The 20,058-nt window shown below is 48.8% G+C and overlaps 3 protein-coding genes and 7 non-coding genes across 13 annotated transcripts in view; 7 read left to right on the top strand and 3 right to left on the bottom strand.

The window, feature by feature from the left end:
* Positions 1–3,997, top strand: part of ARMH1 (armadillo like helical domain containing 1) — a 24,834-nt gene extending 20,837 nt beyond the window's left edge. The window contains exons 10-11 of one of the 2 annotated variants that reach the window (XM_030494527.1): positions 2,814–2,963; positions 3,947–3,997. In XM_030494527.1, the coding sequence (XP_030350387.1) occupies positions 2,814–2,942 (129 nt within the window). In that variant the 3' untranslated portion in view covers positions 2,943–2,963; positions 3,947–3,997. Of the gene's footprint in view, positions 1–2,813; positions 2,964–3,946 lie in introns of those variants that run through there. The other variant, XM_030494533.1, reaches the window with a different exon arrangement.
* The window catches only part of KIF2C (kinesin family member 2C), a 19,056-nt gene extending 9,988 nt beyond the window's left edge, over positions 1–9,068 (bottom strand). For 2 of the 3 annotated variants that reach the window (XR_003992598.1, XM_030494516.1), the window contains exons 1-11: positions 8,882–9,068; positions 8,707–8,801; positions 6,998–7,102; positions 6,722–6,770; positions 3,944–4,063; positions 3,136–3,249; positions 2,632–2,732; positions 2,282–2,377; positions 1,069–1,123; positions 820–982; positions 446–536 (exon numbers count right to left, since the gene is read on the bottom strand). Coding sequence is in view for 2 of the 3 variants with exons in the window: in XM_030494516.1 (XP_030350376.1) it covers positions 446–536; positions 820–982; positions 1,069–1,123; positions 2,282–2,377; positions 2,632–2,732; positions 3,136–3,249; positions 3,944–4,063; positions 6,722–6,770; positions 6,998–7,102; positions 8,707–8,801; positions 8,882–8,945 (1,053 nt within the window). In the remaining variant the exon portion in view is untranslated. The remainder of the gene's footprint in view (positions 1–445; positions 537–819; positions 983–1,068; positions 1,124–2,281; positions 2,378–2,631; positions 2,733–3,135; positions 3,250–3,943; positions 4,064–6,721; positions 6,771–6,997; positions 7,103–8,706; positions 8,802–8,881) is intronic. The other variant, XM_030494515.1, reaches the window with a different exon arrangement.
* A 352-nt stretch (positions 9,069–9,420) lies between these two features.
* On the bottom strand, positions 9,421–9,535 carry LOC115612390. The gene has a single exon (XR_003992990.1). It is a non-coding gene; the product is annotated as a U5 spliceosomal RNA (small nuclear RNA).
* Positions 9,536–10,350: 815 nt separating this feature from the next.
* Positions 10,351–10,465, bottom strand: LOC115612391. Its single transcript, XR_003992991.1, has one exon. It is a non-coding gene; the product is annotated as a U5 spliceosomal RNA (small nuclear RNA).
* A 215-nt stretch (positions 10,466–10,680) lies between these two features.
* Positions 10,681–16,644, top strand: RPS8 (ribosomal protein S8). The gene is made up of 6 exons (XM_030494541.1): positions 10,681–11,722; positions 12,559–12,665; positions 13,063–13,162; positions 14,532–14,707; positions 15,628–15,757; positions 16,481–16,644. The coding sequence occupies exons 1-6, from the start codon at positions 11,719–11,721 to the stop codon at positions 16,588–16,590; spliced, it is 627 nt and encodes a 208-aa protein (XP_030350401.1). The 5' UTR covers positions 10,681–11,718; the 3' UTR covers positions 16,591–16,644.
* LOC115612400 lies at positions 12,408–12,492 on the top strand. The gene has a single exon (XR_003992999.1). It is a non-coding gene; the product is annotated as a small nucleolar RNA SNORD55/SNORD39 (small nucleolar RNA).
* Positions 12,868–12,971, top strand: LOC115612406. The gene has a single exon (XR_003993005.1). It is a non-coding gene; the product is annotated as a small nucleolar RNA SNORD46 (small nucleolar RNA).
* On the top strand, positions 14,938–15,009 carry LOC115612403. The gene has a single exon (XR_003993002.1). It is a non-coding gene; the product is annotated as a small nucleolar RNA SNORD38 (small nucleolar RNA).
* On the top strand, positions 16,196–16,267 carry LOC115612404. The gene has a single exon (XR_003993003.1). It is a non-coding gene; the product is annotated as a small nucleolar RNA SNORD38 (small nucleolar RNA).
* Positions 16,645–17,069: 425 nt separating the features above from the next.
* LOC115612417 lies at positions 17,070–17,199 on the top strand. Its single transcript, XR_003993015.1, has one exon. It is a non-coding gene; the product is annotated as a small nucleolar RNA SNORA35 (small nucleolar RNA).
* Positions 17,200–20,058: the final 2,859 nt, after the last annotated feature.

Below are 20,058 nucleotides of genomic sequence, written 5' to 3' on the forward strand. Positions count from 1 at the left end.
CAATACCAGATCACTTAAATGTTTATGTGCAACAAGAGGCTTATTCTTTTACAACTGCTAAAGTCTTTGGAATGCCTCCAAACTCACAGCACAGTACAGAAAATAGCCTTTGTCTCAGAGGTAGGCTAACAGCCCCACTTTGCAGACTGGAGTTCGGCAGCAACAGCAAGGAATAGCCATGACTAGCATATTAAGACATCCTAAATCTTTAAAAAGCCAGCTATGGGGGGATTTTAGTACGATTTTCCTCACAACCTCAAAGGAACCCCAGTAATACATAAAGCTACTGAAAAAGAAGATTAAGAGCTGACAAAGTATTAGCTTTAAGGCAAAAAAAAAAAAAACGCAAGATCCAAACTTGTTACAGTCTTAGTCGTTATCATCATCAAAGAGCTTTACAATACTTCAGATAAAGCTAGAGAATTTGAGATGTTGGAGAACTTACATGTGTCTTGCCACTGCCTGTCTGGCCATAAGCAAAGCATGTTGCCTTCCCACCCTCAAAGATGGTCTCCACAAGAGGTCTAGCAGTGAACCTGGATATTGAGAAGGTAAAAGACAGTTAAGACAAACATTTCACACCCTGCTTCATCAGTTTTTCTAAAAAGAAAGGAAAAAAAGAGCAAATGAAAGCAAATCCTTAGGAAATCTGCAAGACCGTGCCAAAAATAAGCTTTAGACTTTTCAGTCCTTTGGTTTCCTCCAAAAAATTATTTTAAGATTTATTTCAGGTTGCAGTTTCTTTAAGCCAGGATGCCATCTATCCACAGCTCCATGCTTTAAGCTTCAAAGTCATTCCCAATGGGAAGAAAGCATTACCTGTATACCATTTCATTAGAAGAGGATTCATCAAACGAAAAGTCAAATCTAAATGCCTGGGTGTCAAGGTATTTTGTTAGGTCCACTTTCTGCTTTGGCTCATGCACCAGCAGGACACACTTGCTTGGAACAGTAATAACATCACATTCCTTTTTTTGCAGTTCTGTGGACAGAGAAGACCCTCAGTTTTAACAAGAGTAAGCAATGCCAAACTGCTCCAAGACAGAGCTGCTTTGTCAGTACACTCACCTTGCTTATTGAGAGGGCGCTTCCTCACACAGACACAAATCCTATGTTCTTCTATCTAAAAGAAAAGAAAACAAGTGATTATTTCCCAGTTAGGCCCATATTTACTTAGTATTACTGAGAGAAAGATCCAATGCTCCCTGACATCTACTTTTCTCCATACTGATCAGAGTTGCCTCCACTACTAATCCAACCCACTCACGCAGGGATGCAAGTCTTAAAAGTCTGCTCAGTGCAAAAGCAGCGCTACGAATGACTGAGCTTTATGTAGCATGCTGCAGCATATCAGGTGGACATGCTGCCATGCTGTAGGAAGTGCCCCGAGTATCCTGTACCAGAATTCGTAGAAAGTTCAGTCCTTGGCCAGTTTTCCAGTAAGAACTGCCATATCAGTTCTGCAACTACAGTCAAATTATTATCTTAATTTACCCCAGGGGTATTTTTTGACCTGGAGTATTTTACTGATGCAGTAAGTTTAGCAATTTGTCCAGCACAGTTACACATCAGGTGAGTTTGGGAAAGCACATATTCCACTGGGTGAGGCAGAAAGATGACAAGCTCTTCTTCTATCACGTGGTGATGCTTACACCAGCAGCTGGTTGTCAGCCCCATAGGATGCAGGCACACAAACCACCCAGTGTTCTAAGTTACTTTTTCATTTGAACTGAAGCACTACCATTTTTCACTGACTAACACCTGAGAACAAGTAATCCTTGTCTAGCAAAAGCCTTGTTAAACAATGCTACCTTTGTAATTGCTGAAGATAAAATGAGCCTGGTTTTTTTGGGTTGTTTTGGTTTGATTCTTGACCTCTGCTTTTGCTCCTCCACTTTTTGACCTAGTTTAAAATTACTTAATATATATGACTTACATACAATAACACTTCCTGTTATAGGATAATAATCTGTTTTAAGTTATACCTACAAAAAGCTAAGCTATGTAATAGGCTCTGCTGTTTACAAGCTCTGAAAAGTACTGATGTTACCATGCAAATAACGATAATTGTTGAAGTGCAAGCTCTTTACTAGTGACACATGCAAAGTAGCTTAGTCCTAAATAGGGAAGGTAAATAACCTCACATATACCACCAGGTGCCTCAAGATCACGATGTGCTCAGAGGATTTCTAAGGTACAATGATGCACTGAATTGTCCATATGCCAACATCTCCAGTGCAAAATAGTCTGTCCACAGGCTGCAGCTTCAGCATTTACTTACTGGATCAGTTATACATATTGGCTGGCAGTCTAAAGTTGCTCTGAATTCCTTGATCATCTTTGCAAACTCCCAGTTTGGGCAGCTGCTGTCAAATTCCTGCATGGAAAACACATGGATGTGAATGCAATTAACATGTAACAGCAAAAAAGCCCCAGAGCATGATAAACCGTCAGCTGTATGCAATTAGAAATTTTTCACAACATTAAGAACTTTCCAAAACTATAGTCAATCCATCCTTATGTACAGCTTCATATGAACAAAGCCTGTCCAAAATATGGTTTAGTTTCAAACATTGTGATACACTGTCCTTAAGCAATGTCCCTTTATGGGTATATTGTAGAGTACTCCACCTGTGCACGCTTTGTCCTGATTTCACTGATTTGAGCTCTCTTTTCTTCCCTCTTGTTTTTCATTTTCTCCATCTCTTTCACAATGTTGGATCTTCTCCGAACTAGATAAAATAAAAGCATTTCCTTGGATTAAATTTCCACACTAGGTTTTAAGCACAACACAAATATTTCAACTTTTCCAGGTTGCTGCCAGACTAGCTTGTACAGGAAACAATCCTCTTCAGAAGGATGTCATTCATCTTGCAGCATTTCCTCTTCCCAACCAGATCGACCCACCACAAACTGCTCAGGAAGTCCCACTGCCACTCTGAAGTAAAGGCAGCATTTCTAAGGTGATACCACTGTAACAGAATTACACATCTGTAACAAAAAATACTGAAGATACTCAGTCTTACTGCCAAAGCCACCTTTTCCAAGCTTCAGTCTTGGAGAATACAGAGCAGCAATCACGTAGCAATGCATCACTGGCTAGCGAGTCAGCTCTTACCCACAGCTCCCTGGTACCTGGGCTCACTGAAGAGATTCTGGCAGGAGGCAGATGATCCTCTGTATTTCCATTGACATTTGTCACTGAGGCTTCTGGAACATAGTTCAGCTTGCTAGTCCTGGTTCGGCCAGCTGCAGAAAGAAGCCAGACCAAACCCAGTAATTAGATCCCTAAGATTAAGAACAATTTTATAATCAGTAAAGCCTTGCATACCACAGGCATTCCTCAACTCTGGTTCTAGATCAGGAGAGAGAACTGGCTAAAGCCTGTGATAAGCATGCAAGTTACTTTTTTAATCCTTTGCTGACCACCAACTTCTATTCAAAATCAAGGCCACACCAACTAGGCAAGAACTTAGTACCAAATCTCTTATTTCAATGTCTTGTAAGCGGAACTTAATACAACAAGGCATGCCCTCAGCTATTTATAGCATTGGTTTGGTTACAATAAATAAGTACCATTTAGTAATTTAAGGAGGCTCAAGTTCTTGCTTTACTCAACTGATGTAGGTAAAACTACAACCAGTACAGTTACAGAGCATGTTGTCAGCAGTATTAAGGTAATTCCTTTCCCACTCTGGCCCTGTGAATACCACTTTATGCCATCAGGCAGATCCCATATCCACAAATACAGCTCTCTGGCTAATAAAGCCCTCAAAGGCAGGAACCCTGAATATTTACATTGTGATAGACATCTAACCCTCTCTTGTTTTATATGAAAGAGTAGAAGTTGCTCATTCCCTTGGGATTTGCAGTTTACTTATTTAAATGCATACAACCCATGTTGCCTCATGATAAGAATTCACTGGGTTCTTTCTCCACTCACCAGGAATGGATGAATTGTTTCTGGTTTGTGTAGAAGTGCAGGGATCTACCCCCATCTCATTTTCCTGGAGGCTGCACTGAGATTCTGCGATAACAGACATCCTGGAACGGCCACGCACAGCTTTGGAAACACAAATTCAAGGTCAGTGTCATGCCTCAGACACTCAGGCATTTGCAAGTATTCAAGTGCTCACAAAGTGCAGAACAGGAAGGAACCAAGTGTGGCTAAAAGGACCTTTTCCAAATCTCTGAGGCATTAGCAAAGTGCATCAGTGAAAACGCAGGTGGGTGAAAAGTGATCATGAAACACACCACTACAGGAAAGCAAGCAGTTCATTCCAGATTTGCAGTTGAATTTCTTTCAAAGACCACTAAGGAGTCACTAACATGGCAGCTCCAGAACCTTAGTACCTAGGAAGGGGGAAGTTACAAGTTTGGGAACTGGGAAATCTTCTGAAGCTTCACACTTGCAGGACATTAGCTGTTTGATGGTGACAGTAGTACTGCAACCAGGCAGGGGTCATGGGCAGCACCATGCCCACCATCTCAGCACCCATGCTCAGATGCAGGGCACATGGTGCACAGTGGAGTGGGAGCTTGATAAATACAGCTAAAAGACTGTATAATCACAACAGCAAATCTTTGGACAAGGTCCTTTTGTAGGCAGTCTCCATTGTTACACAAGGTATTTCTTTCAGAGAGCAAGTCCATCATCACAAAGCTTCCTAGGGGAGGGTTTGGAACATACACCTCAATAGATTTATAAAGACAGCAAACCTGATATGAAAAAAAAGAAGTGTGATATGCAAGCTAGAGCTACCTTCACCTCTAGCAATCACAAGAATTTATCCAGAATTAATCACTATGATTCCAAAGGACACCAGATCTATTTCAAACCAAGGTTTAATTTCAATTCTGGATCAAATTCCCCGAGAACTATATCCACAAAATTCGGTGCTCCTATCTTAACTCTTTACCTGGAATCCTCTGCTCAGGTGTAGACATATTAGGTGTCGCTGCTGCAACTTTAGGAACAAAAAGCATCAGTTTCATTTCACTCAAAGGTGGCATTTTATTCCATTTGCTTTTGTCACACATGTCCAGACCTGATCTCATCACAAACTCGGCAGCATGTTTTCTGTAATGCTAGTGCTCCTGGACAGGCATATTGACTGGAGGATTGCTGCAGCCAAATGGGTTTGATTCAAGTGATTCTTCTATGAGGTGATATTCAGTGTCCTCCAAAATTCTTATTGATTCAGAGGCCTAAGGCACTATATGTTTCTTAATTCATTCTGAAAGCACTGCTTCTGCTTCTCTCACTTCCCTGAATGAGATGGGGACAGACACCTCCTAGATCTTCTTTAGTTTGTTTGGTCCAAGAACCAAAACCTGTAGCCAGTGTTAGCTTTCTAATTGGCACAGTGCAGTCTGCAATAGGATGGACACTCATCGACATTCATGGGGTTTAGCTAGTTATAACAACAGATAACACTATTCAAGGAATACTGAAAACATTGCTTCTCTCTTGTGCTCTGAGCACACTCTTCAGAGACAAGAGTGAGCCTGCAGGACAGGCAACAGGTATTTCAGATTTGAAATTAGATTCTATATTTCAGGAAAGCCATGACCTCTGTGAGGACATTTTTCCATCCATCACTGACTGGATTAACACACCTCCATTTTTCCAGCTGGCTACCCAACTCCATTAACTGACCTGTCTAGAGACAGTCATGACCATCACATGATTCTGCTTTCCAGTTCACAAAGTTTATGGAGAGCTCTCTGGATTTGAGGAACATCAGGATGTTCTAGCACAGAACAACTTTTGACATATTAAGCTTCTTGGACTACTCCTGCCTCTCTGATACAAGGGGATTTGTACTGTTGTCTTCTGGTACTGGCTTCCCTGTCTTGTATCACATACAAACAAGGCCAGATAAGCCCAGCTGTTTTGTTTACAGCTCAGTTGCATGGGAAAGCACAAGTTTTGGCTAACTATGCATTTGAAGAGAATCATTAAATTAGCAACCATTCAACCTCAGCATCACACAAGTGTATTACAAAGAGACCTGTATTGCTGTCACTTGCAATTCAAAAAGCCAAAAGAATCAACTAATAAGCTATAAGAAGGTAGAAAACGTGGGAGTTTTCTAGCTCCTGGCACCTCAGGAAAAACAATTCCTCAGTGACCCCACGCTCTGACATCTCTATCTTCTCTTCTGGCTTTGCTCAAAACCTTGTACTGACATACAATCACTGAGCTACAGCACACCAGCTGGCACTTTGGCTGCCTGGTCTGAAATGTCTCCAAGGATAAAGCTCTAGTTATTGTCTAGGGGGACTGTTTGAAGAGGAGACATCCATTTGTCACTGCTATTTCTTTATTGCCCTTTCCACTCTCATTTTGACACTTTTAATAACTACCACTTACCTTTTGTTGTTTGTGGCATTTGCAAAAGCTCCATACAAAACTTTTAAACTCACAGCCACAGGAACTGCCTGGTGATATTTAAAAGCAGCATCAAGGAACAACTACAGCAATGCTGCAGAAAAGGGCAACGTGTCAACAAGCCCCAGCTCACGGGAACAGGACAGCAATCTGTTAGCAAAGTTTCTGCACTCTGGAGTCCAAAATGTCAGTATGAAACATTATGCTCTTTGTTAGCATTGCCTGAACAAGCAGCCTTACGATGCTACTGAAGAAGAATATTAGGGCTACAATGCAAACACACTACTGTTTTACAGGGGTATAGAGCACAGAAGAATATTTCCTCACCTTCCCGTGGAGCAGGGATTTTTGAAAGGGTTGATCTACGCTTCTGTTTCTGAAAAAACAAGGAATGCTGTAAGTTATCAGAGTAAGCTGCAAATTCCTAGCACAGCTCTTCAAGACATTGATACAACAAGAATTTCTGGCCAAAGTCTAACCATGAGACAGAAAAGACAAGTTAGAGACCTCAAACTTTAAGACTGAGGGTATTATTTATAACAAGACCTATGCTGTTGATACATTAGTACCTCAGGAGAGACCAAATCCTTTTAGAGCGCTTACCTGTACGCTTACATTCTCTTGCAAAGGAAGGTTCTCTTTCACATCAGCAGCAGGTAGTTCTTCTAATAACTCAGGATTTATTGTTATCACATCTTTAATATCAATCTACAAGAGCAAAAGCAGGATCTTACAGAGCAGAAGATTGCTGCTACCACTTACAGCACGTTTATTTTCTTTTTAACCTTGACTTTCAGCACAGGCAAACAAACCTGACCCACTGCCTGCCAAACCCTAACTGAAAGTTACCCAGAAGAGCAAGACAGCAGTTCACATTCCGAGTAGTCTCCTACATCCAAATATGCTGGAAAAAATGTGCTCCTTAAGCCATTTACCCTCATCTGCCAAACACCATGCAGCTCTGCAGGTGCAGTAGAGCACTTCTGAAGACACAGGCAAAGCACATTTAGCATCAGCTGCTTTAATCTCTTACTGCTAATCTTAGTAAATCTCAGCCACTCCATGACTTTGGCACTAGGAGAGCATTAAGCATTTACTGTGATTGTGCTTACTGAAATAAACTTCCAAGAGCTGCTTAGACTTTGGGAAATAAAGGATTCAGCATTTAATCCACAAATCAATTCACCTGCATTTTCACTTGCTATTGTGAGTCATTTCACCTAGGGCCAGCTAATGGTGCCTGCCTGACCCTCCGCTGAAGTCACAATCCTGCTCTGGTGCAGGCAGGCAGCCAAGGGCAGGCTCTGGCACAAGAGGCAGCAGCTCTCAACCTTCCGTTTTTCAAAGCTAACCCAGCTGAAGGAGCTGAAATCACCCATACACAAGAACTCCAGCGTCACAGCAGCTCGTGCTAGAATTCACCAAGCAAAGCAAGACAAGCAGCACTTCAGGACGTTCTTGAGTTCTCACTTAACTTCTAAATTACTTAAATAAGAGCCCATAAAAAGAATAAAAACAAGCAGGTGAACTTCTGTAAAATGTGGAGATACCACATCCTAACAGGAGAGAAGTTATCTATAAAGTTTTATTTATATGGAATCTATAAGTAACTAACTGGAAAGCGAATTAGCTCAGAAACACATATATGTGGACAGCATAATGTATAAGTGTATATACATTGCATATATACACTTATACAAGCATATAAAAAACTTGCTGTATTTTGAAGCATCTTCATGAAGATTTATTTATCACAACACATACAATCTACCCAGCAATTATATCCAAATCTGTGCATTTTGCATATTTGAATGCAGCGGGCACATAATCAGTTTAAGATCCAGCTTCAAATAACCAGCCGATAGCAACGTTAAGGTTTTAGCTAAACTCCAGGCTATATATATTTCCAGAGAGACCAGCATGACAAGCATGTTTGCTCCTTTACCAAAGGAGACCGTGTTAAGTGTCAGGATTTCAGCTACATCAACCTCAAATGCCCCAGATCCGCCCATCACCCCCATCCCACCTCGCACAATGTGTATTTACACCCGCGCAGAGGTTCAGGAAACCAAACTCAGCCCTCTTTATACCACACGTTAAGCCTTGAAGAAAGCCCAAGGGCCACTGCTAAAGGCGGGAGAGGTCGCAGCCAGTCCGCAGGGCCGGGGCAGCGGGCCCTTGGGGGTACCCAATAGCCCACCACCGAGGCCCAACAACCCCCACGCACCCGGCAGGCCCAGCCGGGCTCCACCGGCGGCTCCTTTCCCCGGCTGAGGGAGCCCCGGGACCCCCCCGGACGGGGCCACACTCACCTCCTTGCCCTTGACGGTGCCGCCCTCGGCCCACTCCACGGACACGGAGGTCCCATCCACTCTCACCGTCCTCACCGTCGCCTCGTGGATCCGGCCTGGAAGAAGCCGGCGGTGAGTCCCGTCCCCGACCCGCCGGGACCCCCGCAGACAACCCGCTCCCCTGCCCGCCCCTCACCGTTGCTCCGCTGGATGTTGATGACGAGGCCGGGGCAGACACGACGGTAGAAGCGAGAGTCCATAGTGCGGGCACGGGGAGAGCGAGGGGCTGCTCGGCGGCGGCACGGCCCAGCCCGGCCCGGCGGTGAAACCCAGGCCAGGCCAACCGCCGCCGATTTAAACCCCGCGCGCCGCCGTGCCGCGGGGGCTACCGGGAGATGCTGGCGGAGGGACTACAGCTCCCAGCGTGCTCTGCTCTGACTACAGCTGCCGGCGTGCCCCGGGGCGCCCATCGCCACTACGGCAATGCCGGGGGGGGCGTGGATCGTGGGGCGTCCGTGTGCGACCGGCCCCGCTGCCGGCCGGGGTGCGGTGGGGTCCCGGTGCCCCGCAGCGCTGGCGGAGGCACCAACCGCTATCGGGCTCTATGAGAAGCGAAGGGCGGAGGCACACCCTGCGCTGCTGAGCTCCTGTGGGGGTACATTGGAGTTCACTGAGAATGAACATTGTAACTGCTAATAGAAACAGTTTAATTCTTTTTTTAACCAAATTAAGGGTAGCTCCACCGAAATGGAGCCTCAAAAAATTTCTCGACACTCGTGCTTGTTCCTCTCCACGGAAATCTTTAGTAAAAGGCGAAAGATTTATACGATCTGAAGAGAAACCAGAGTATACCATTTGTTTCTCCCCCGCCACACCGCCCGCCTGCCCCGCGACCCATAGCTCAGGGCGATGCCCGCCCGTTCCTGGTGCTGTGGCTCTCAGCCTGGCCCCGGCGCGACCATCCGCCCCGTGCGGTCCCGAACAACTCGGACCGGCCGCAGCGGCGGACACCGGCGGGGCCGGGCAGCGCAGCGCTGCCGCGGTGCTCTGTGGGTATGCAAATGAAGTGAATGCTAATGAAGCGCATGATAACGAGTCATAGAATCACAGAGTGGTTTGGGTTGAAGGGACCTTAAAGCTCATCCAGTTCCAACCCCCTGCCACGGGCAGGGACACCTTCCACTAGGGCAGGTTGCTCTGTGAAGCGGCTGGGTGGAGGGGTGGGAGGTCAGGTCCGGTGGTCCCGGTTCCGCTGCAGATCCCTGCTCCTACCGGGGCCTGTGTCTCTCCATGCGGTGTAACCGCGGCCGGTACCAAGTACCCAACGCACGGCTGGTCGCCCGCTCGCTCGGTCCCACCCGCCCCGCTGGACAGGGAAAGAACTGAAAGGGTAAAAGTGAGAAACTGTTGGGTTGAGATGTAAGCTTGATAATTAAAACGAAATAATAAGGACTTAACCAATTAAAAGGAAAAAAAGCCAGTGAAATAAAACCCAAGCACAGCAAGCGATGTACATTAAAACAACCGCTCGCTGCCACTCGACCAGCCCCTATGCGATGAGCTCTTCTCCACTTTACACCGTTAGCACCAGACTGGTAAAACCACAGTAAAACCAGCTCACTTCTCCATCCCAAAACCAGTTCTGTTTTTAACTAGAGTAAGGGTAGCTTCACCGAAGTGAAGCCTCAAAAAATTCCTCGACACTCGTGCTTGTTCCTCTCCACGGAAATCTTTAGTAAAAGGCGAAAGATTTATACGATCTGAAGAGAAACCAGAGTATACAGCCGATCGTCCTCGCACACGCAGCCACCCCCGGTTGTCGCTCCGCAGCACACGGTGACCCCGCCACTCCCGCCCGGTCCCCGCCGCTCCGCCCCGTCCCGCTCCTCTCGGAGGCGCACACGGGCTCGGCCCCGCGCCCGGACAGCGGCGGCCCCGCGGGAGCGGCGGAAAGAGCGACCGTGGCCCCGGCGCCGGTCCGCAGTGCACCCTGGGTATGCAGATCAAGCTGAATAGTGATGGCATGGGGCGGAGAATGCATTCAGAGCGCTCCGGGGGACCTGGGGGTGTTCATTGGCGAGAAGTTCAACAGGAGCCGGCAGTGCGCGCTTGCTGACCAGAAACCGACCGTGTGCTGGGCTGCATCGAAAGGAGCGTGAGCAGCAGGTCGAGGGAGGGGATTCTCCCCCTCTGCTCCGCTAGCATGAGGCCCCGCCTGGAGTACGTGTTCAGCTCTGGGGCACCAACACAAGGAGGATGTGGAGCTGTTGGAGAAAGTCCAGAGGAGGACTGGAGCACCTCTGCTATGGAGACAGGCTGAGAAAGCCGGGCTTGTTCAGCTGGAGAAGGCTCTGGGGTGACCTTATTACAGCCTTCTAGTACTAAAGGGGGCTAAAAGAAATCTGGAGAGGGACTTTTCACAGGGCATGTGGTGACAGGACAAGGAGAAATGGCTTTGAGCTGTCAGAGGGGAGATTGAGATTAGACATTAGGAAGAAGTTCTTCCCTGTGAGGGTGGTGAGGCGCTGGCACAGGCTGTCCAGAGAAGCTGTGTCTGCCCCATCCCTGGCAGTGTTCAAGGCCAGGTTAGACACAGGAGCTTGGAGCAACCTGGATGAGTGGAAGATGCCCATGGCAGGGGGTTGGAACTGGAGGAGCTTTGAGTTCCCTTCAACCCAAACCACTCCACGATTCCATGACCCGCATGATGCTGAGGCGCCGCCGCCTGCTCTGCCGAGTACAGCCGCAGCCCGGAGGGCTCTGTGGGGGCTGCTCCTGCTGCCCGGCCGGACGGGAGCGGAGGACCTGCGGCAGGCTAGCCCCCCCGGCCGTGCTCCGCTCTGTGCCCCCCGGCCCCGCGGGCTGGGTCCCGTGTCGGCGCCCGTCGCCCCCTCCCCATCCCCGCCGCCGCGTCGCTAGGCAACGGCGCGCGCCCCGCGCTGGCGGCGCGGTGACGCCACTGCCTCGCGAGAGCTCGCTCCGCCAAACCGCCCCGTGAGGCGCCGCCCCTCCTCTTTGCGCCAGTGCTGCACCATGGGTGAGTAGCGGCGGCCGCCGCGCCCGGCCGCCATCCGCCGCCATCCGCCCGCCGCGCCTTCGCTGCCCGCCCCTGTCCCCTACCGGGTGACAGCAGGGGGTGCCACTAGCCTGCACCGCCCACCATCGGCGGCGGCCGCGGCGGCACCGAGCCGCTGGCGGCAGGAGGGTGCTTAGGCCCAACATGGCGACTGGGGCGGAGGGGGGCGGGCGGGCCGTTTCGCTTTGAGTTCCTGCAGGTCCTGAGCGCTGAGCTCGTTCTCGGCGTGTTCCGTAGGGAATGCCGCGGATGAGGTGGGATGGCTTTCCAGGGGACACGGAGGAGGGGTGGGGGTGACCTTGGGAAAGGCTTTGCAAGTTGGCAGGGACTTGCAGGGGACCCGGGAGGTGGGGTGCGTTGGGGGGGTAGTCCCTGTAGAAACAGGGTTTAGATGGGGCATTTTGAACGGGCTCAGGGTACAGGTGGGGTGGGGGGTTGCTTCCCATGGAGGATGTGCCAGACCTAGTGGATAGCGTAGGGTGTCTGCTGTAGTGTGCCTGGCACCGCGGGATGGGATGCTTCCCATAGGGTGTCCAGCAGACGAGGTAGGTTTGGAGGCTGCTTTTCAAAGGAGAGACCCATCAGACATAGTGGAGCCAGCCTGCTTTGTACAGCCCTGCTGGAAGGGAGGAGGTAGAGATGGATCTGAGTATCAATGATGAAGCTTCTCTAACTGCTGCATAAGGCTGAGTGCACTGTGCGGATACCAACCTTGGAGAGCTGAGGGCTCAGACCCATGCCCTGCCATGGCCAGGTGGGCTCCTCGCCATCCTCTGACTGCGCTGCTCTCCATTCAGGTATCTCCAGGGACAACTGGCATAAGCGTCGCAAGACCGGGGGCAAGAGGAAGCCCTACCACAAGAAGAGGAAGTATGAGTTGGGGCGACCTCCTGCCAACACGAAGGTGGGTGGTTTGGGGAGGGCGGTCAGTAGTTAAGTTTTCAGACTTAGGCGGTCAGTTTAAGTTTTCGGTTTGCTGGTTGTGGGCTGTTAGAGGCTTAAATATCCACTGTGTTTTGTGACTGGTTAAATGTCTGTCACTCCTTTAAAAGGTGGTATTTTCCCCTATGCCAGTGAAAAGCAGTAATGTATTTTTGCACTGAGGCAATTGGAGTGATGAAACTTTCACCTTAGGTAGATGCAACAGACCGTTTTGGTCATTTACTGCATCTGCCAGTGCTGGGGTTTGTCATAGTTACACTGACCACATTGCCTTTGAGGTTAGGAGTTGGCTGGGCTCCTGTGCGAGTTGTGCAGCGTTGCAGCACCAACACCACCCTGGTGTTTGTTCCCCACCGTAGATTGGTCCACGCCGGATTCATACAGTGAGAGTTCGTGGTGGAAATAAGAAGTACCGTGCCCTTCGGTTGGATGTTGGCAACTTCTCCTGGGGATCGGAATGTAAGTACGTCATAAACCTGATGTGTTGGAAAGGAAGAGATGTTCACAGCTGTGCTGGGCACTGGTACTGCTCTAGAGCAGAGGGACAACGATGTAAGCGTGGATTTTTGGGCTATGTTTGAAGATCATGGAGCTTGCAGTGCTGGCTCTGAAGCAGCATGCATAGTGATGATGACTTTGACCTTATGTGGCCTTAGGAGACTTGGATGTCTGCTAAGTTCACCGTGATAGGAGTGTCATAGTTACACTGAGTGGCATGCTTGCATTACCTTTTTACTGGGCAGAGAGGCAAAACACTTAAATACAGGTAGTTCTTCATAAATGCAGTGGGGTTTTTTTGTTTATTGATGAACACTTACTGAAAGTTGGGTGATCGTGTACAACAGAGAAAGGTATTGAGGACTTTTTCTGAGAAGGCATTCCCCTGGGACAATGTTACGTCGGCACATGCAGTTTAATTTATATTCCTGCTTTGCTAAGCAAAACTGGGAAGCACAGAAGCGAGAGGGGAGTTTGTTGTATTTCCCCTGAGCAAGGTGGATTTTCTTTGAATTACAGACTGAAGTCACATAACTTGAGCCTGGCCTGGGTCAGCATTGCTCAGTGTGATGATCACACTAACAGAAAGGAAGGTGGTGTTTTCAGTGGCCAGCATGGTGTGAGGGTGAAAGGACATGGTTTCTCCTTGGTCAGCACGGAGCATTGACTATACTTTGAAAAGTGCTGTTGTTCATAGGCAGTACAGCAGAAGCAAAGAGACCCAAGTGTTCCTTGCAGAACAAAGATGAGGTACATGAGTGAGCAGGAGAAAACCCACCTTGTGTCTGACCTTTGCACATGTGCAGGGCTGTGTCTCTCAGGCGGGCAGCAGGGGGGTGTTAAAGGGTGAAAACACCAGTTTCCCCTCTCAATTCACTCACAAACCCTCATCCTATAACAGTAGTTTCTGTAACAACAGTATGTGTTGCAGAGCAGTTCAATTCAGCACAGCTTAATTCAGTAATTCTAGTAAGGACAAACAGGGTTGAACCCTGTGTGCAGTGTTAGTTGGCCTCTGCTGAGGCATCTTCCAACCCAGACATTTATTTTTTAGCATTGCTCAGCTTTATTTGAGATGAGTTCCAGCAAGGCCACAGATGCCAGTGTTTCATCTGGGGTGAATCCGAGGAAGATCAAGGTGCAGGCTCCTGTCCTAGCAACAACAGGAAGTTGGACTGATGAAAAATAGATGCATTTTTCTTAGTTAAATTTAATTCAATGCCAGGGAATCTGGAGGATGTTTGGTGGGGTGGTGAGCGTGAGATGCTGTGGACTGTATTCTCAGTTGTCTGATCCCTGTAGGTTTGAGTTCATACTCTTCTTTTGAAAGGCTGCACTCGCAAAACCAGAATCATCGATGTCGTCTACAATGCTTCCAACAACGAACTGGTGCGGACAAAGACCCTGGTGAAGAATTGCATCGTGCTGGTTGACAGCACCCCATACCGGCAGTGGTATGAAGCCCACTACGCCTTGCCCCTCGGACGCAAGAAGGGTGCCAAACTGGTATGTCTGGGATTGTCATTTGGCCTCCTTGCAGGCTGGAGTCTGCCCGGGTAGAGGCAGGTAGCTGTGCTGAGCAGGCAGTGCCTGACAGATGAGGGGTGGGTACCCATCAGTGACAGCACTGGTTATCTGGGCTATGTTCCGAGTTCATGGAGTGTCCAGTACCATGGAGCTCTCTCAAGCATTGCACCCGCTTGTGCACAAGGACCTGCTTGTCCATCTCTTTGGTCTTCTAATGATGATACCCTTGTCCAGTTCTGCTACTGAAGGGAGAGCGATGACACTTTTTGATGCTGAGGGAGACTTTGCAGGTCAGGTCCTTGTGCTGGGGAATGATTGCTTTGATGAGAAGCTTGTGGATTGCTAACTGAGCTTCAGCATGGTTTTAAGTGGCTTTAAACTGTCCAGGCTCACTGTAATTTGTTGAAGATCCAAATCCCAGACTTCTGGAAGTTACTCAAACCTCCATGTGTAGCACTCCACTTAAGGCTGTCTCCTTGCATTTAAAGCAAAGTAGTTCAGCAGCATGGGGAGAGCTCATAACCTGTCTGCCCAGACTCGCACCACACCCAAGTGCTCCCATTATGTCTGGAGAGGGAAAAAACATTCACTTTTTTGGAGGAAGATTAATTCATCAAGGAAACCTTTGCAATTCCATTTAGTCTAAGAGCACCCTTCCCTGGGGCTGTGCCTTGTTGTCAGCGGTGACTCTAGTGAGCGACATCACATTTCTTAGCCTCAAAGTGAAACACAGCGCCTGGTTCTGTGAGGTTGAGGTATTTGTGCCTCTGCCAAGTATGTCTTGGGGAACAGTACAGGCTGAGAATAGAAGGGTCATCTTTGTATTAGTGGGGACCACCTGCATTAGCAGAAGTTGGCCGTATGCTTAACCTTGTCTTTGCTTATGGTCTTGTTTTTAGACTCCTGAAGAGGAGGAAATCTTGAACAAGAAGCGTTCAAAGAAGATCCAGAAAAAATATGATGAGCGAAAGAAGAATGCCAAGATTGCAAGTATTCTTGAGGAGCAGTTCCAGCAAGGAAAACTGCTTGGTGAGTCCCTGGCAGCTTAATGTGGATGGGGATAAGGGAGTCAGGGTGCCAGAGCAGGTCTTACTCCTGGTCTTTGGATCATTTGAAGTTCTTCTTGCTGTGATAAAGCTAACTGCAGGGTGAAAGCAGCAGGGTGGTCTCTTTATCTGCAGGAGTTTCTTCTGGATCTTAAATGTAACTTGTTCTTTTATCTCCTCTGGAGACACCTCACTTGTGGCAGGAGGGGGAAATCTCTTTCTGGAGCTTGAATGGCTATGTTCCGAGCCAGGCTCCTGGAGTTGGTTGTTCCTGGTTGGCCTTTGAGGAAAAATAATGGGGCTTGAGACTTGCAAAACGAGTAAAAAGACCCATGGGCTGCACTGTCAGAAAGATGTCCTGCAATCCCAGAACAGCTTTGACCAGTTTCAAGTTCAGGAGGATAGTTCAGTGTTCTGAAGTCTTCTGGTGATGAGACCTTTGTCCAGTTCTGCTACTGAACTTGAGCGATGACAGTTTGGAGATCTGAAGAGGACTTCACTAGGGACTCTGCCCAGCACAGCAGGTTCAAGAGCACGGTTGGTACCTTAGGGGGAGGTACTGAAGCCAGCACAGGAACTGGTGTATCTGTTACTGGTATCTTGCTGGTCTCTACTTCTGCAGAGAGACCACATGCAGTGCTTCCTGCAGCTGGTGTATCTGCTGGGTGGTGAAGTGTTAAACTTAACTGATGACTTCTCCTTGCAGCTTGCATTGCCTCCAGACCTGGACAGTGTGGCCGAGCTGATGGCTATGTGTTGGAGGGCAAGGAATTGGAGTTCTACTTGAGGAAGATCAAGGCCAGAAAAGGCAAATGAATAAAAACTATTCTGCTGAGAGAGCGAATAAAACCAAGAGTCTACTACAATAAAGGGTTGTGTGCTCATTCGTGTGCTCAGGGTGGAAGGGGCTTGTGTAGCTCCTCCTGCCTGTAAAATGGGAAGGAAGAAGGATATCCCCTGGAATTCCTGAGCACTTGTGTGTCTTCAGGCGAGCTCTGACCCTGCACGCTCTCGACTGAAACATCTCCCTGGGTTCTAGGACAGTGACTTCATGGACCAAGTGGGTGTGGAGGAGTTGTCAGACTCGGCTGAGTGGAGGATTTCCATTACTGGAAACCAGCAAGCAGGGGGAAGGTGTAAATGTCCATGGGAGGCTGCCAGGGTCTGGCTGGGCACGTGTAGCTTCCTTTTCCTGTTGTGTGTTAGGTCGGCACATGCCATGCTTGGGGTTTTGGAGTGGGGTCAGCGGAGGAACAAGCCCTGCCGCCTCAGGAGGGGAGGGTCTTTCAACCGTGCTGCACTGCTCAGTGACCAACTGGCCTTTTCCTGACCTCCTTGGTCTCATTCCAGTGCAAGAGAAACTCCTTCTAGCAGAAGGGCCAGGCTCTCGCCATGGTCTGTCCCTTTCGAAAGCTGGGTACAACCTCCAGCTTTCTGCCCTGTCACTTGTGCTGGGATTGGAAAGCGGTGATGGACAAAAGCTTTTCTGGATGTTTTTGTCCCTCTAATGTCATTCCTTGGAGCTGCTGTCTTTAAAGAAAGCTGGCATGATGGAGCTCTGCATCTAATTGCTAAATGGTTTGTGCAGGTATTGGGATGAAGTTGGGAGCCCATCTAAAGGCTGATCCTGGGCTGCAGGGAAGGGTCAGACTCGCACATCTTACACCTGCCAGTGCACGTTGCACACTTCACACTCTTGTGTATTACAAAAGCCTTAATTATCTGTAGGAATGCTCTGGTGTGAGGCAGGTGCCTGCAGCCCCAGCTTCACCACAGCTCTGAAACCACAGAATCAACTCGGTCAGAAAAGACCTTTAAGATCATCAAGTCCAATGATTACCCCAGCACTGCCAAGTCCACCACTAAACCATGTCACCGAGGGCCTCATCTACATGGGTTTTGAACACTTCCAGGGATGGTGATTCCGCCACTGCCCTGGGCAGCCTGTTCCAATGCTTGAGCACCCTTTTGGTGAGGAAATTTTTCCTAATATCCAGTCTAAAACCTCTCCATTCCTCCTTTCGGGTATCTGTAGAGAGCAAGAAAGTTTCCCCCCTGAGCCTTCTCCAGTCTAAACCCCCCCAGTTCCCTCAGCCGTTTCTCATCAGACTTGTGCTCCAGACCCTTCACCAGCTTTGCTGCCCTTCTATGGACCTGCTCCAGCACCTCAGTGTCTCTTATTGTGAGGGGTGCAGGTGTGAACACTCTTTGAGTGCAGCCTCACCAGTGCTGAGTACAGGGGGACAATCACTTCCCTGGTCCTGCTGACCAACACCACTCTTCCCCAGGACTGTAGCATTGCATGGGGTTGTTGTGACCCCAGTGCAGCTCCCAGCACTCTGCTCCAAGCAGAGCCGTGGTGAGACACGTATCTCCATACCTTAAAATGCAGACTGTCTACCCCACAAATAGCTTGTGCTTTGTATTTTTGCTAAGTTTTCCCCATGTTTTTCTGCCCCAGCTGCTGTGTGTGGCAGCAGGAGGTGCTAGCGGGCTGAGGTGTCCCTAGCAGCGCGGGTTCAACCTGCCTTGCTGGAAGGGAGCTGAGGTGGGTCTGTGCTGAAGATGGAGACACACACCAGAAAACATTACCTGTTATCTGGGCAGCCACAGCAGCACGGTTATGCCGTGGTGGGCATGTGTTGTGGCTTGGATCTGTGCTGGTGTGGGCACTGACAGCAGAGCCATGCCCAGCTGTGCCGCTGGAGTCCTGGCAGCGGGACCTGGGCTGGGTGGGAAGTTTGCACAAGCACATTCCTTCTCCATAGTGATCTGGGGTAAACTTTCCCTGTTCTCCAGCAACGCCTGCTTTCCAGAGAGGTGGGGCAGAGGTGATAAAGGGCGCTTAAGGGGGATGCGTCACGGCTGCTTCCTCTGAGTTTCTTCTCTCCCCTCTGTGGAATGCAAATAGGATTCAGGGTGTTTCTGCAGGACTTTGTGCAGATGGAGAAACCGATGCTTACAGAGCGAGTGCCAACTCGGTGTCAGAGCAGGAGTTGTAAAGCTGCCTCCTGATGAGCAGGATTATGGCTAATTCATCAGTGCATGCTGCTTATGAAGTTATTGCTCTGAAAAATGCAGCTGCCAAGGGCAGGAGCCCGTGGGAATGAAACAGCACCTATCACCCGCTCCAGCCATGCTGTAGGTGTGACACAGGAATGGGACAGTGGCAGCTGGCCCCCACAGTGGCACAGGCTGTGGGGCCTCCTGTGGCTTGACCACAGGATGTATGGCTTCTGGTATGGCCTTGGCATAGCCCTGTGTATGTGCACAGGGATTTACCCACCTAGGAGGAGGCAGACCTGCCATGCCCTGAGCCAGAAAGAGATGGGCTAGGGTTAAGCACAGCTTTAGTCTGACTGGGTTTATGAGGTGCCAAAGACTGATCTAAGGACCTTACCTCCTGCTGCAAGATACGTGTGAGGGCTGAATCGTACAATGAGCAACCAGCAGTGAGGTCACTCTTCATTCTGTGTGCTGCTCCTTGCTGCTGAGTGGCTCTCTCAGCTCCACGCAGTATTAACTTGGGGGTATTTTCACAGGACATGGTCCGACCCAGAAAATGACCTTGTGGTTACCCTTTAACTAGTCCAGCAGTAGCCTGGAGCGTAGCAGAGGAGGATTGAGGCTGATTTGCTAAAGGAAAATTGGAGCTTTAAAGCAAAAGTGGCTTTGGGAAAGGAGGGTTTGCAGGAAAGGGAATTCTTTAACAGCTCTGCTAATATTCGCAGGGGAAACACATATCTGAGTGCAGGAATCCTTCTACAGGGGCTGCAAGCATCTTTCTGGGTTTTTTTCCGGACAGTAGTATCACTTGGTCTAATACCGCACAACCATCACTGCTATCAGTCCTTGGAGCTGTGCCCTTTTTGCCCCAAAAGAATGTGTGCACACCTTGATAAAATCCAATTCACCCACTTTTTGGATAAATCCCTGCTGTCTCACTGACTTGTACCAACAAGGAAGATCCTCAAAGCTGAGGTTGGCAATAACTTTATTAGTATTGAGGGTACATCTCCATCACGGTGTTGGTTTTCTGCAAGACTAATTGCCCTCATCCCATCCCTTGCTTGGGGTGTGGGTTGTCCCCATCCCCTGCCATGGGAGCAGGGAGTGAGCCTGGCCAGCAGGCCAGCAGCATCATCACATCAGCAACAGATGGGCTGAATCCTGCAGTTTTGGGGCTAACAGTGAGTGTTGAAGGCTGTCTGCCCAGTCCCAAACCCACTGGGAACTACCCATCAACCTGGGGACACATCTTGGCTTGGGGCTGGGTGGCAAAAG

Source organism: Strigops habroptila, chromosome 8, assembly GCF_004027225.2.
Source record: "Strigops habroptila isolate Jane chromosome 8, bStrHab1.2.pri, whole genome shotgun sequence".
Taxonomy (NCBI): domain Eukaryota; kingdom Metazoa; phylum Chordata; class Aves; order Psittaciformes; family Psittacidae; genus Strigops; species Strigops habroptila.